At 43.0% G+C, this 15647-nt stretch overlaps 1 protein-coding gene across 7 annotated transcripts in view; it reads left to right on the top strand.

Moving 5' to 3' along the window:
- Positions 1-244: 244 nt before the first annotated feature.
- The window catches only part of SPATA6 (spermatogenesis associated 6), a 57552-nt gene continuing 42149 nt past the window's right edge, over positions 245-15647 (top strand). For 2 of the 7 annotated variants that reach the window (XR_009462306.1, XM_019479238.2), the window contains exons 1-7: positions 267-361; positions 1271-1396; positions 5858-5995; positions 9380-9428; positions 9967-10008; positions 11110-11234; positions 15363-15443. Coding sequence is in view for 6 of the 7 variants with exons in the window: in XM_019479238.2 (XP_019334783.1) it covers positions 1277-1396; positions 5858-5995; positions 9380-9428; positions 9967-10008; positions 11110-11234; positions 15363-15443 (555 nt within the window). In the remaining variant the exon portion in view is untranslated. Of the gene's footprint in view, positions 362-1270; positions 1416-1492; positions 2105-5857; positions 5996-9379; positions 9429-9966; positions 10009-11109; positions 11235-15362; positions 15444-15647 lie in introns of those variants that run through there. The other 5 variants (XM_014598632.3, XM_019479240.2, XM_019479241.2 and 2 more) reach the window with 5 other exon arrangements.

The raw sequence follows: 15647 nt of genomic DNA, 5'->3' as shown, positions 1-15647 counted from the left end.
AACCCACTGCCCCACTGGGCTTGGTGTGAGGAAACCCCACAATCCCCTACTGCGCATGCGCCCCACACCCTCCAGGGTAGGCGAGAAATGAGCACTGCGCATGCGCCCCCACGATCTCCAGGTGGGGCTGGGCACTGCGCACGCGCCCCACAGTCTCCAGGGTGGGGCTGGGCACTGCGCATGCGCCCCTACGGTCTCCAGCGTGGGAGCTGGGCACTGCGCATGCGCAACGTCCCGTTAGGCCCGCCCCCGCCGCCGGAAGCGTCCCGGTTGCCGCGGCAACGCGCCGAGGCCTGAGGCCGGGCCGGGCCCGATGCCGCGGAAGGCGCTGCGGTGCGGCGTGCGGGTGGAGCCGCGCAAGGTGCGTGTGTGCCCTCCCCTCCCCCTACCCCCAGGCCCCGCGGCCTACCAGCTCCCGGCAGGGCGGGAAGCGGGAGGCCCCAAGGGCAGGATGCTCTGCCCCTCCCCCCCCCATTGGGATGCTCTGCCCCTCCCCCCCCCAATTGGGATGCTCTGCCCCACCGTTTCTACACCTAGGCTTCGTGTTTTTGAGCTGCAAGGATGGAGGAGGACATGAGATTAGGTTTAACATCATTTTCCAGGTGACGATTCGGAGATATTACGGAGGGATCTTAGGATCCCACTCGCCAAGGCCAACCATAGCATTCAGGTTTATTTTTGCTGCCCCCACACCCTTAACATTTAGCTCTTTTCAGGTGCTGTGCCTGGTGGCAAAGTGTCCGTGGAGCCGTTACGTGACTCTGCAACCCTTTTGAGCCATCTAGGAAGTATATAGGTTATATGGGACAAACGGGGCCAAAATGTTCCTTGCGCAAATCCTCGTAAGATGAGAAGATGCAGTTACAGGACAGCTTGAATTTGTGAAACTAGGCTGGTCTTCCCAGTTATTTGTAAAGCCAAAGTTTGCATGTTTGCTCCGAAACCACCCTATGAGCGTGCACCTGGTATGATTTGAAGGACGGGGAAAGGACTGGCAGGTCTATCGGTGTCTCTTTTCTGTCCAAGGACGGCCACCTGGCCACCTAGTACATCTGACAAATGTGGATCCCCCCCTCCCGGTCCTCCTTGGCCGCTGGGAAGTACGCTCTGTCCCCGTTCCTGTGCCAGGTTTCTTGGCTGCCGCGGCAAGAGGAAGGTCTCGTGCGCTCGACTGATCTCGAATTGCTAAAAACATGGGGCGTTTGCTACTCTACCCGCTGTTCAGATTGCAATGCAAAGGAATTATTTTGTTTTCTTCCTTGGTTTTCAGCTCTGAATGCGCCTTCTAAGAACGCGGGACTTGCGTCGTTGCGTCCCATCCCCTGCTAACGGAGGCAGCCAGGTCATTTGTCAGTGGCCAAATGTGGTGCAGGAAGGAATTTCCTCCCTCGGTCAGGTTGGAAAAGGACATTGAGGTGTTTTTGGCTTTCTCTGTAGTATGGAGGATGGTCATCGTACTCGTATCTTCTGCAAGTATATTAACCAATTGCTTCTCTGTCTTTGCAGTGGCCTTTACACTCCCTCCTTTTACCTATGGCATGCTGAAGGGTTCTTGGTGTTCCTGGTATTGCCCTGTAGTTGTGTGAGAGTGTTTAGAGTGGTGATTTGGGGGAACTCTTGGATTTATGGTTGCTTGTGCATGCAAGGACCTGGATATGCTGGCCTAGGAAGCCTCCTCCAGCTGTATTCCTGTATGATCCCTTTCATAATTGTACCTGTCTCCCTCTTGAGAGCAGTTTGGTTTCTTCCTTCTGTTATTTCTTTTGGAAGGTTGTTTCAGGACTTCATTCCTCAGAGATCTGTAAAGGTCCAACCTTAATGTATGCATGACCAGTTTGTATCTCGTTGTTGTGTCACTGCTGGGCTACTGGTGGACCAGGGAATTTGGAGGACATGACTAGTGATGGACGTGGCCTGCCATTGAATCTGGGGTGCCCTGGTGGACACGACCATCTTCAGGGTTGGGGGTGAGCGAGGGCGGCCCTCAATTGCTATGTGGCCACTTTGCTTGCCACCACTTCCGCCACGGTGAGCACCCACCTGACCTGTGACCCCTTGCTGCCACCCCATGCCAGATCCAGATCTGGATTTAGCTCAGCACAAGGTGAGTTTGACACTTCTGGCTTAAGTACAGACCAGGCTTAAGTCCCCACCCTGTTTTAACTTGCTGTGATTTGTTCCTTTCTCCTTGACCTTAATTGCAGATCTGTTTTTTGTTTATCCTTCTTTTTAATTTAAACTGAATGAACTCTGAGCTTTTAATTCAAGGCTGTTTTCTGTGTATTTTTAGTGCTTGTCTTTATTGCTTCTGCTCTTAGCTTTCTCAACAAGCATCACACTGCAGTTCACACTAGTCTGCATTTCACTGCTGCAGCTGACAATTCAACCCCCTGGCCTGTAGGCCAAATCCAGCCCACAGAGCCATGTCATCTGGCCCACAAGTCTCCGCCCAGGTCAGGAAACTTGTCAGTGGGGGAGCAGCGGCTGTTAACACTGATGCATCTGCCCCATTGCCAAGTTTCTAAGCCCCACGTGGCCAATTTGGCCTGAACTTGGCTCGCCCTGTGCAGTTGGATCCAGTCCATGGGATAAAAGACTGGCCACCATTGCTCTAGGTAGCAGTGAAGCAAGAGCAGCACATTTGAATTGCTGGAGCGGTGGTAACTACTGGTTAGGGAAAGTAGCAGTACATGTGTCCATATTCCATCCAAACTTGGGAGCCTGTTTTTGCAGCTATAAGGACTGGACCATATCTGAAATGAATATTCAGCTTCTATGCGGGGCAATAGTATTGGTCGTTCTTGACACAGATATCTTCCAGTTTTAGTGGCGAGTAGGTACGTGACATTTTCAAACTCCCGCATGTGAAATTGTTTGAGTAAACCTGCTGCAACCTTAAAGGTGTTATCCTTAAGGATCGAAGCCCCTCTTGGGATGGAAACAGTGTTCATCTAAAGATTGTTTCCTTAAATGAAGCAAAGTTGGTAGGCCCCAATTTCTGATTGAACTTCAGTTACATAGCAAGTCCAGCGCTACCATAGATTTCCACCTTTTTGGTAATGTCAGTAAAGATTAAGAGTGGCTCCCGAGAGTGAACTAGCTTAATACCTTAACTGCAGTACCTTTCAGGTCAGTTGTCAGATCAGTGTGAGGATACTACAGTCACCACCCTTACTTTTTGTGTTTTTGGGCAACATTAACAGTCACGTGCATTGCATTTAAAATTTAGAGTAACTAATTCCCCGGCCTGAACTGTTCCTCATCAAAGAGGGGCTTGAACGTAGCTGCTAAATTCTATGCTTAATACTCTATGGAAATTATTAAATAAGATGATAGGCATAATTGAAGCTTTCTTGAATGTAACCAAATTGGCAAAAAGATGTGGCTTTAATATTCTTGCAGTGCTGGTAAACAAAGCTTTCAGTTCATCTCCAAGGCAGCGACAGCACAAACTTACACCATACGCTGCCTGCTGCCAAACCAGAACCCTCCTCTCAGGAGAACGTTGCTTCTTCTGCAAGGAGTCAAGTAAAGTGGGTGAGGCTTGGATCCTATTCCCAGTTTTGCCCACAGCAATATTAGTCTGACCTCTCATTTATTTATCCATAAACTGTGCATGTGTTATTTGCTTTCCCTGAGATAAAGACCTTATTTAATAGCATTTGTGAAGTGCCCCAAAATGTAAAGAACAGCCCATCAAAGCTTTGAGAGTAGAAGTCATGGGTTCTTGGCTTGTAGTTCAGATAACATACCATTAGGCTATGTCTAGATGAGTGCAGCTGTGGTAGTATGTGGTGGCGCCACACTTTGCACATGCAGGTGTTTTCCGCGCTGCTACCTTGCAGCTTGATCCCGGAAGATCCCAACGTTAAAAAAATCCCATGCGAGAAAAAAGCAGGGTGGTGCATGCAGTGGCAGTGCATGCCACCCAAAGCCAGGCTCCCAGCTGCAGGAGTGCTGCGGCTACAGCTCCCTGATCCCCCAGGGCTGCAGGTAAAGCTGCTGGGGCCAGCACAGTTGCTGGCCTCAGCCTCCCCTACCCAACCTGGGGCAAGGTGCTGCATGCCAGAGTGCGTGGCACAGGCATTCCCGTGGGAGAAGTAGCAGCAGTACAAAGCGTGTCGCTGCTACTTGTCCCTGGAAACGCATGTCCACACTTGTCTGGACGCAGCTTTAAGTTCCAGGCAGTTATACAGGGTGAATTCTCTCTAGTGCTCATATTTACACTCAGAAATTAATATCATGAGGGATGTTTAGCATTTGGTTGGTCTGCTTTAATTCAGGGGGCTGCTAATCTGATGCCTTTAATCCGGAACTGAAGCCTCAATTCATTTGTTGAAGGAAACCTTTTCCGTGGATAATGTTTGCTAACGGACCTTGGTTAGGTCATTTGTCCCCAGTAGACTCCACAAAGCTTTCAGATTTAGCTTCCGTAAAGAAACAGACAGCTCAAGTGAAAAACGTTATTTCTGTGATATGTATGGGCTCTTGCCTCAGGTTCAGCAGGGATTTCTCATGCAAAATGTTCATCTGAGAGCAGGAATTTAGCAAACCGACCTCTCTCAATTCCCATCATTGTGCTCCTACTCTCCTGTAACTGCCAATTGACAGCCTGAACACTGCTCCTCCTGCAAGCATATGTTAGAAGAGGGAACCTTATATTTATAATACTGTGATAATATAAGAGCAGCATAAACCGAAGTGAAAGGTGACTGGGAATTCTCCAGCTGGTCACAGAGCAGGACCATGCGACTTGCTAAAATAGCATATGGCAGTGCGGAGGTCTGCATGCGTCCTTGTAGCAAAAGACCGGCTGAGGTTAGAGTGGTATAGTAGAGCCTGAAAAAATTTACCAGGTAGCTACAAAGCAGAGAACTAACCCTAGAGAAAGGTGAGAATGCCAGGTTGCGGGCTCGCTTATCAGGAATATCCAAGGACAGCCCCCTACTGAGAAATCCAGTTCCCCTTCGGTATCCAAACTTTGCAACACCGGGAAATATATTGGCAGCTGACCAGGAGTCCTAAAGCTACACTTTATTCCGGTATACTTTGACATAGATGTAGACCCACACTAAAATGCACCTTTCTTGTTGTGCAGAATAAATGCTCATAAGCAATAAACACATCCATCAGCTCCATCCCCTCTGCAGAGAAGCCACATTTTAGGAGTCCTTGGGTAGCTTTTGACTCTTGATATAAGCTTCAGTGGCCTCACGTGTAGTCTGGAGGAATCAGAATTAGTGGTAGAGGTGATATCTTTTATTAGACCAACCAGATAGCTGCAAAATAACTTCTTTATTTGCAGGCTTTTGCGCACAGACACCCTTCTTCAGGCATAGGAGAAAAGATTGTAAAAGTTCTCCTATGTAGAAATGAAAGCTCCTCATATTTCAGAGGGGAGTTGAAGGTGTGGTAAAATCTCCTGTTTGGAACAGTTCATTTTATGCAGGTTAGGCTCAGAGAAAAGTTGGAATAGTCTGTTTCTTCCTACCTTCCGCCACCATTATGACCTTATAGTGATTAAATGATGTGGACTGTGAACACAAATAGTCATTCTAAAATGAGACCCAGGTACTGAGATGTCATATTCCACTCCCATTAATGTTAATGGTGCTCTCTACTAAATCCGGGGGGGAATTTAGCCCTGAATACTTGTACTTAATAGTGAGAGGCAAATATTTACAAGTTTAACTAGAAAAGCTTTAGAAAAGGAGTACTTTATTCACTTAAATTTGTTAACATTTGGTTTCTGGCAAACAGTTACATTCACTTTAGCCCGTTCCATTTTTATCCGATGTGTAACCATTAATTCTATTATGGAAGCTCAGTTTGTTTAATGAATATGTTGTTCTTTCAGATAACTTGCCCTGGAGTGTTGCTGAAAGACAAAGGAGCACTCTATCTCAGTGTCTGTGTATTTGGGCAGTACAAAAAGACTCGATGTGTCCCTGCAGCATTTCCACTCTTCTTTGAAGACATACTAGAATTCGAAAAGGTGAGATGATACCATTATAGGCGTGCGCGAGCATGCGTGCGTGCGTGTGTGTGTGTAAAAACAAACAAACAAACAAACAAAAAACCCCACAGTATCCCCAAGCACAGATGATCACATTGAAAATGACCGGGTCCATTCTCTAATTCCTGTCTCTTTTCAACATAATAGGCATTCATGTCTGCATTTTAAATGCAGTCATTTAAAAATAAATTTGTGAGCACCCAGTTAGAACATGTGATATTTTTTTTGTTTTTTTTTTTTTGGAGGTTTTTGTCCTTTTATGAATAGCCGTTCACATTATTTGGAAAGAACTGTGACTTTCTCTAAAAATTAGGTCAAGGATGGAAAAGAATGGTAAGAAATAGGGAGAATTACATTAAAAAAATAGTGTGGGTTGGGTTTTAAAATAATCTTCAGCGACAACATATTGTTCAGCTCAGGCTTTGCAGTGACATCTTTCTCCATTTGAGCTGGTTTTTCATGGTTTGTCACTAGAGTCCTTTTGATGGCACTATAACCTTGTAATTTACAGTTGCCTATTACTTATTCTGTGTCCCAACTAGCTTCATTGTTAGTACCAGAGGAATAATGAAATGCTGTGTTTTACAAATATGATTCAGTTTCTTGACTACTTATGAATAACAATACTTTGCACTCTGTAGTGCTTTTCATCCAAGTATCCCAAAGCACTTTCAAAGACTGACTGACTAAGCCTCAACAACACCCTTGTGATGTAGGTAAGGCATCTAGAAGGATAATTTCACCCACCAATGAATAGTTGAGTGCAACAGAGCAGCTACTTAACAGTGCACAAACACACAACAAGACAATTTAGGGCAGGAAGTGCTGAATACTCTATTTGTCAAAAGTTTGGTACTACCAGCAGTATAATGCACCTAACATCATACAGAGGCCCTTGATTCTCTACTGAGTCAGAGGAAAGAGTGATACCTGCCGTGTCTCTAATGCCACTTTTTGTGGGGGGGGAAAAAATGGTTTTCTCTTTGATTATGTGGTGTGAGTTTAAAAAAAAAAATCTCACTGCAAGATTTTGTACCTTTTGCGCTTAGGATTCTGAAACTGAGCACTGTCTAATTTAAGTGTGACACATTTGACAAGGGTCACACTTTAGTGGGGTTGTTCCTCTGGAATCTGTCCTCTACAATCTCCCTGGGTGGATCCAGGATTTTGTAAATGCGAGTATGGGAGTAGCAACTGATGCTTCAGCGGTGGCATCACTCCTATTCTCAGCTATCCCTTCCCTTACTGGGGTGGGCAGCCACACTGTTGGAGCAGCAGCCAGAGACTATTTTTAAGTTCCTGAATCAGGTGAATTGTGTAAGAATACCACCACCCTATTGTACTCAGCAGCATCTCCCACACTTCCCCAGTGCCCACCTGTTGCCACGTTCCCTGACTGAGCCTGGGGTTGTGGGAGGTCTTGAGCCAGTCCTGTCCCACTCCAGATCAGCCGTGCAGGGAGCCAGGCTCAGCGAGTGACAGCAGTAGCAATGGGTGTGTTTCCCCCAGCCTGAGCCTGCTCCTGGGCTGGCAAGGAACGCACGGGGGGACTGGACACCTGCTGCTGCCCTTGTTCCTGCCTGAACTTAGCTTCCAGTGCAGCCCAGCTGGAATGGGGCAGGAGTGGCTCTGGAGCTCCCACTGCCTCTGGCTCAGACAGGGACAGCCGGGGAGGAGACATGCCATTAAGCATGAAGGTGGAGGGAAGTGGCAGGGAGATTCTTACCTTCTTTGGGGACTTAAAAAAAAACGGTCCCTGGCTACTGTTCCTGCAAGATGGTCCAAAAGTGGAGGATGCGACTGTACCACTGCCTCCCCTCTGGCTCTCCCTGTGATAATCCCAGAATCACTTTTTTTTGTAGGACCTATGAACATGATGTAAAGAACCTCTCTTTTTTGGCTTTGCAGTGGTAGATGATAAATGACTACTGTTCCCAGAGTAGTGCTAACCAGATCAGTAATAATTGTGCACAAACATGAAAGTAATGGAAACGTGCCTTGTTATTTTCAGTTCAGTGCCAGAAAAATAATCAACATTATCCAAATGGAAAGAAGAAAATGACAATAGAAAACATAATTTTCAAGCATCTAATGGCCTTGTAACACATTAATTTTAGGCGGCTTCTGGAGCTGTTAACCCCTAGATTGTCCATACACTATTACCTGAAACTAGTTTTAAGCACATGTTAGGTGGCTTAAAGTTAGACCAACTCAGGGCAGGTTTATAGGGACCTGCCTGAGTCGTGGCCCAATAACAGGTTTTTTGCAGTCCACTTACAGTGCTCAGAGCCCATTTCACAGGCATTTCATGGTGACCCCGCCCCTCACAGCTGATTGGTGGAGGGTGCCTTTACTTAGTCTACATCACTACTGCCTTTTTGCTCCAACCCTCGCTGCTGATTCACAGAGTGTTGCCAGCCCCCAACTAGCACTCTGAGGCAAAAGTGGGGCGTGTTCAATGCATGCATTTATTGATGATACTGAGCTTTTCAATCTCCCTCTCCCTGCTTTTTCATACTGTCTGCAAACCTGACAGGCGAGGGAGCCAGCAGGGAGCTGATAATGCAGCATTTATCAGCCCATCAACAAAACAAAAGCCTCTTTCATAAATTCAAGTTCTTCTTAAACAGCTTTTTCCAAGGAAGGAACAGAGGGAGATTACCAGCCGACCTGTTGATTAGCTCCAAAAAGCCCTAAGTGGACACTGTCCTGTCTGCCTTTGTCCTGTCCCAGTGAAAATTGCACGCACGCACGCAGCCAGGGAAGGGTGGGGTAGGGGGAATCCAGGCAGACCTTGCTGAGCCTTCATTCTATGCTGGAGCTTGGGCTAGGGAACAGAGGGCAGGGCCAGCCCTGCTCTGGATCAAAGAGCTCAGCCCAGAGCTGCAAAGCATCTGGGATGCTGGGTGTCTGGTTTAACTTAAACCAGGAAGAGGTCTGGGACAGACATTGCATAAATGGGTTTGACCTGAATCAGTTAAGTCTGATACTACATTCAACCAGGTTTATCTTAAACTAGTTTCAGTCATTCTGAAGCTGGTTGATGTACAGTGAACTTATGTCTGTTACAGGTTGAAACCAGTTTCTGATCTCTTAAACCAGTTTATATGTAATGTCTGCCCCTACCTGAAATGGCTAAATATCAGATGATCAAGGCACTGTCTTTCCAAAAAATGAATTATCTGCCATGGTGGCAGGTTATAATTTCATTTTCTTTTCTCCGCTCTCTGAGGAACAGAACTGTGCAACAATCGAGGGGAAAGTAAACTAAAAGTTTTTTTGTTGGGGAGAGAGGTGTTCATTTGGTAATGAAAGCATTTGATGAGAATTATTTTTTTTTTTCTCTTTCCATGTCTGTTTCAGGTATTTACTAACGTTGTTGATCCTGGAGACCTTGTTGAGCTACTTGAATGTAAGTTATGCTTTTTTTTGTATGCTGTATTTCAACTTTTAGTGGCCAATACCAGTAATATGGAGCCTAAAGATATAAAGTTGTTCTAGACAGAGAACAGGAAAAATGTTCTCACTACCTGTCTCTATCATTAGGTGCCCAATGAACAATACTACTTCTGTTACAGAACATGTGTGACCGTTAAATTAGTACTTATTCAAAATGATAATTCACATGTGAGTCTAGGAAAAACTTCCAGCAGATTTAATGATCTTGTTTAGGCAGTTCTAGTTTGTTTATTATAAACTTGGCCTAATAATAACTTGTACTTTGGTCATACAACTGTGTTAGTCTAGATTTATATATCTGTACAGATTGGTTATAATCCTGCTGTTGTTATTATAGGTACATCAAAACTCCTCTTTTCTGTGTAAGTATGTACAATGTTGAGGTAGTTAAATCAGGGGATGACTTCTCTTGTATTTTGCATATCAAAGTGACTTCTAATTATGATTTATTTTTTTAACTTATGAAAAAACTGTTTTCCCTCTTTTTCCAGTTGACACTGCAGTACTTGAACTAATACAACTTGTTCCTCCAGGTATTGTATTAGTCTCTTCATAAATTATGCACTTTAATAGGTGAATTTCCACGAGGACGTAGCCCATTACAGCAGAATCATTTTTTTTCAGCATACAAACAATGTAAAAAGCTCTTCAACAAATAGTCCTCTGAATATAAAATGTTAATAGATCAAGAGGATCTCACCTCTGGAAGAGAATTAAAGCTGAATATTGAAATGTACTGTACTCTGGCTTACAAAAGTGATAATACTTTAGAAATTGAAAGTAAACTTAAACCATCCAATGTGCACTTATTAAAGGCATCAAAATTCACTTGCAGAGTGTCTGCCTGTGAAGTTTCAAAGTGCATAATCCTGTTCTCAGAATGACACTTTCTTCTTTTATTTTAATGGTGACCACTGGGAAAACTCTTACGCTCGCTATAAATATTACAGGTCTCTAGGGAGATGTGAAGATAATAAATAGTGATTTGTCATACTTCTGTTATTGGTTTGTGTGATTATAAAAAATCTATCTTAATGAAATTCAAGTGTTCCCATGAATAATGTAAATCTGCATTTTATTGGAAATAAAGTCAAGTTTGAAGGAGGACTCATTTGGGAACTCTGGTATTAAAAGTACCCACAGTTACTTGGTCCTTAGTAGTTCCAAGGAAATATTTGCTTCTCTCGAATGATTCACCAGAATATTGACACACAGAAATAAACTGAGTGTGGATTTTTGTTTTACTGCAGTCAGTTTGTACTGGGATGTATAACCTCTGGCAAAGTATCTCAGAACCCCTGGAATTAAATCACTTCACCTAAAAGCTCTTATCCATCCACAACAATGTGAAAGTTCTCATAATATTCCTTGTGGAATTTTTCTCCCCTCAAAAAAAAAAAAAAAAAGTTATAGAAGAGGATCTTTTGAGCATCTTTAAGTACTGTTTTAGATCTTACCTTCTTTTCTAGCAGCTGCACACATTTCTGATCCATAGCCACAAATTTTCTCTAATACATAGCTACTGATGTTTGCGTATGAAATTCACTGATGTTGGTAAATCGTGTGTCTGTATAGCACAACCTGCTTGTTCTCCAATTAAATATATATATATTTTTTTTTCCATTTTTTTTTAGTTGGAGAAATTCTAGCAACTTATGAAGAAAATACAAGAGATTTCCTGTTTCCTGACCCTAAGGTTACTCGCGGAAACCATGGTTCAGATCGTGAGATTTTAATGAAGAGGTCCTTTAGCTTTACAGTGAGTGCATCTGTATATTGTATTTACGATACACTGTGCTACACAGGAACAGTATCAAACCAAAAATGATTGCTTTTGACAGATCATTCAACCCCTGAAATGGCAAGTTGTAATCCCAGGCTGAACTCTGGTGAAGATGTAGCCTATCTGCTGGGAGTGTTATTTTTAATTTAACATGCAAACTATACTTGTATAATGCAAACAAGATAGTATCTAGGTTGGTTTCATGTTAGGTTACTATAACCTGTGTATCTGTCTCCCCCAGTCACTTAAGGGAGAGAGGGAAGGGATAGATTTGGTACCAAAATGTGTACAAGTGAAACTTGAAGATGTTTCTTGGCAGTGCCTTTTATTGAACTAACTGCATGGCTGGGATAAACTTAGACAAGTTGCTGCTTCCTTGGACCTGAAGAAGAATGCATTGCATTGAAAAGCCTGTCTGTACTAACCATGCAGTTGGTCTAAAAGATATTACCCACAAGAATCTTTGCCTCTTGCATATTTCTTGGAAGCATCACAGCTACATCACTCAGTTACTCCTGGTAAGCTAAGTAACTGCCCGATCTCAGTCCATAGCTCTCCTCCCCACTTACCGTACTTTTCCATGTGCTTTGTTATAGATTTGGTTCTCACATCACCTAGGCGAGCTGTCTTAGAAACTTTGCCTTGTTTAAGCTTTCACAAAAGCAATTGAGGGTTAACTGATAACATTAACAGAATGAATTAGCATTGATCTTTTGGAAATGTGAGCTCAAATGTACGCTAAATTAAAATGAATTCGATCTTGGCTTACATCTTGGTAAATGTTTGAGGGAAATGCTTCTCAGAAGGGAGTTGGAAAATCCTGGAAGCAACTTCAAAAAACAAAGTCTTAGGGAGTTGTGTTTTTTCCAGGATGGGTGGAAAGATACTATTAAGGGACAGAACACTGGGGTCAAAATGATGTAGGCTCAGTTGTTCCCTGTCAGTCACCACTGGATTTTGTCATTAAATGATGATTAAAGGTCATGCATGACTTGCAGCTGGTACACTGGGCCTCACATAAGGGCAACCTGGAAATTGTCCTGTCAGTTGCAATTAGAGGTCTTAATTCAGTACCTTCTTTTGAATGAACTGAGTTGCAGAGATGGGGTTATGATAATTAGTTGTATTTGAATGAGCTTGGTTTAAACGAGCCTTTTATTTTGGTCAGTTAGAATCCAAAAAGGTGTGTCCCTTTCTCATGTTTCTCTTGTACCAAAGAATATCACGTGGTGCTGTTGTGGAAGTCTATCTGTAACCAGTCCACAACTGGACCAAGAATGTGTTTAAGTAACAATTCAATACACAGATTATATAATAGACAGCAAGCACTGTGCACAAATACTATCACAAGAGGTAAAGTATAAAACAAAGCCTTAAGAACCCAAGCCACCCATGGTGTTCCCATTTTAGTCAATTGTCTTTCCCATAAAAATAGCAATTTCTACAGCCAGCTAAGGTGACTGACAGCTGTGCTATGACAGTTATTTGATTTCCAATATTTTTTTTTCTTTTCATTAAAACTAAAAGTAGCAGAAGTAAGGCTGCAGTTCTGGGGTTCAGATTGGCAGTGACAGGCAGTGTCTGATTAGCACTGCTAATCTGCCAGTTGGAAAGCATCCCAAGTCAAGAGGATCAGAACTCCTCCAGAAACCTGGCACTGTCCCTGGCTATTTGATGCAGCTTACAGACCCAGTAAGCCTACAAGGCCTTCCTAGAGTTAACTGTGCTGGTCTAGTGTTTCCCTGCTGAGGCTTTTGCTGGCTTTTCAAAATAAATTTCTGTGCAACTCTTTCCCCCTCATAGTATGTTTAATCTAGTCTGGTGATGACTTGCTGTGTACCTTGCTTTCTTCCCTTGTTGTGCAGTATTTGTATTACATTAATAGGTTGTGCTCATCATGTCTCCTCTTCCTGCCCCAGTTCCAATATCTTTCATGAGAGCCTCAACATGGGATCTTGAGAACTTTTGCTTCCCCTGATCTCCTCCTTTTTAAAAAAAACTTCTTATCTTTAATTTTTAATTTTCTGCTGACAGTTTCTCTATATACTACTTGATGCTTTGTTCATCTTTCACAGTATTCATGAGCTTTAATCATATTTGGGCATGGACAAACCTATGCTTAGAGTGGTTTTAAAAGGGGACAGGGAGCTGATGCTTCAGACCATACATCAGCATAAGCAGCACAAGAACAGTCAGGTGGGCAGGAGCCTGTAGCTACATAAATGTAGCATATCCTCTGCAGCTTTAACCCTGCTTCATCCAGGGTTAAAATTGAGGAGATTAAGCTCATTTGTCCCTACAGGCTTGTGCACACCTAGCAATTAAAGTATGACAAGTTGCTGCATACTCCCAAGAACCAGCTCCCCCACCCCTTTTGAAGCTGGTCCAAGCGTATATTTGTTCCTGCGCTCTGTAGCGTGGTTAATGTTTTACAGCTGGGTTATTGATTGGCACAGAGAGGTGTAATAACTAGCACCATCAAATCAGTGATGGAGTAGTGCAAGTAGAGCAATGGAGTTGTGGATTTTTATCTCTCTCAAATGTTTCTGAAGCATGTACATTCTAGTTCCTCCCCAGTAACTGTTTCCCTGTTAATTGAGGAACAGTTTTATATCATATTATCTACAAACTTCTAAAGGTTCTGTCATAATTGTTGGTCTCCGTATGAACAGTAGGTGCTCTGCTGTTCCTTTTCATAGTGGATATAGTAGTTCTAATTTGATCCTTTTTAAACTGTAGATGACAGTTGATAATTCATTTGATAATAAAAATGAGTGCTGATTAAAGAAGGTCAGCTTTAAGATGTGTTTATACCCTGTGGTTTGACTTTTTCAGTAAAATTAACCACTAGATTGCATTTGCCAACATTCAGGGCTCTGTTAATTGTCACAGCTAAACACATTTGGCATTTTTGTTGCTGGTGCTTTTGACTTCAGTATTCTAAATTGGGGCCAAATCATTACTTCTTATGGGGAAAATGTATGTGGGTTGTGTGAGGAGGAAAAGCGAGGTGGGTGAGAGAGTGACCTTACCACCCTGTGACATTTCCCCCAAATTCTTAAGAGGGCATTAGGGTTCACAGGGGGGGAAAGTTCTTTTAAGCCTTTCATCTTAGAGTGTAGACAGCTGTAGGGGTTATACCAGGAGCCCTGATATATAGATATAATAGCCGCATCAGTATGCTCCTATAGAGGCATAAATATATCACAACCATGGTAACTTTTTAACCCTGTCTTGTGTTTCCACACTGAATTCGAAGACCCTATTGCTGTCCCTGGTCTGGTTCCTTTTACCTTTACTGTGTTTTGTGTGGCTGACCCATGCTGACTTGCGGGATGCCCTGCTCTTCAGTGTGCAGATTCCTGTGCTCAGAGAATCCTCTCTAACCTTTGTCCCGGGGCAGAGCATATGAGGTTGCTTCCATCAGTCTGTCTGGATAAAATGCATGTGTAGACATGATGATGTCTATCCATTGAGCTATGGAACATGTGGCCCTTAATTCTGTATACATTTTTTCTATGTTAAAATTTTGTACAAGTGGCAAAATACAAAAGTTTTACATGAATAGATTTTTAAAAGTTGGTGTAGAGTGGGTCAGACAAGGATGATGTTGACTTGAGCAGGGGCTGTATTGGCTGTCCTGCTGAGGGCCCCTCTGACCCTACTCTTCTATGATTCTATGGCTTTATCTGTTACAAATAAAGATAGCAATGTCCATATAGCATTTGTAAATAAGTTTGCAAAGTCAAGTGTGAATGAAACCTGTAAAGCATCGCTTGAATTTTTTTTGATGCTGTTTAACATGGCATCAAAATCTTTGAAGCAGCTTTTGACAAAGAAATGTATTGAAATAAAAGTCAGACCTTAATTGTTGTACAAAAGCAATATAATCATCTGTAATTGAATTGTCAGAAATGCAAATGTTATCTTCTTGACATTTACCATTGCTGTTCTGTCTTTTCTAATTATCTTTATTAAAGGCTGAAATTAACAAAGGAAATGGTTTAAAATTAGGAATGGTTTGTTACATTAGGTGACATTTACTTCTTTGATACCCTTTATCTCCAATTGGAGCTTGATGTTCAATTATTGTCTCTCTTCTAGGGAATTGCACCAAAATTGAGATTTTCTACAAGCTCCCTTATTACAGAAAGTGTGTTAAGTTCAGGAAGGATTCACACACAGGTTAGCATAATTTAATTGCTTGCAATTTCATTCCTTGATTTAACGTTGATAGCTGTGATGCCCATTTTTTTCTGCGTACTGCTCACTTCAGACTTTTCATTCTTTTGTTGGGGGTAAAGCAGTTGTCATGGATGCTTGACAACTTGATTAAATTTTTACTCAAGAGTGAGTAAAGAGTAGACTTGGTGCATGACAGGAAATGCT

The sequence above is a fragment of the Alligator mississippiensis genome, chromosome 5 (genome assembly GCF_030867095.1).
Source record: "Alligator mississippiensis isolate rAllMis1 chromosome 5, rAllMis1, whole genome shotgun sequence".
In the NCBI taxonomy this organism is placed as follows: Eukaryota; Metazoa; Chordata; order Crocodylia; family Alligatoridae; genus Alligator; species Alligator mississippiensis.
Note: the sequence above shows the minus strand (reverse complement) of the source record. Positions and strands in the feature narration are given on the sequence as shown.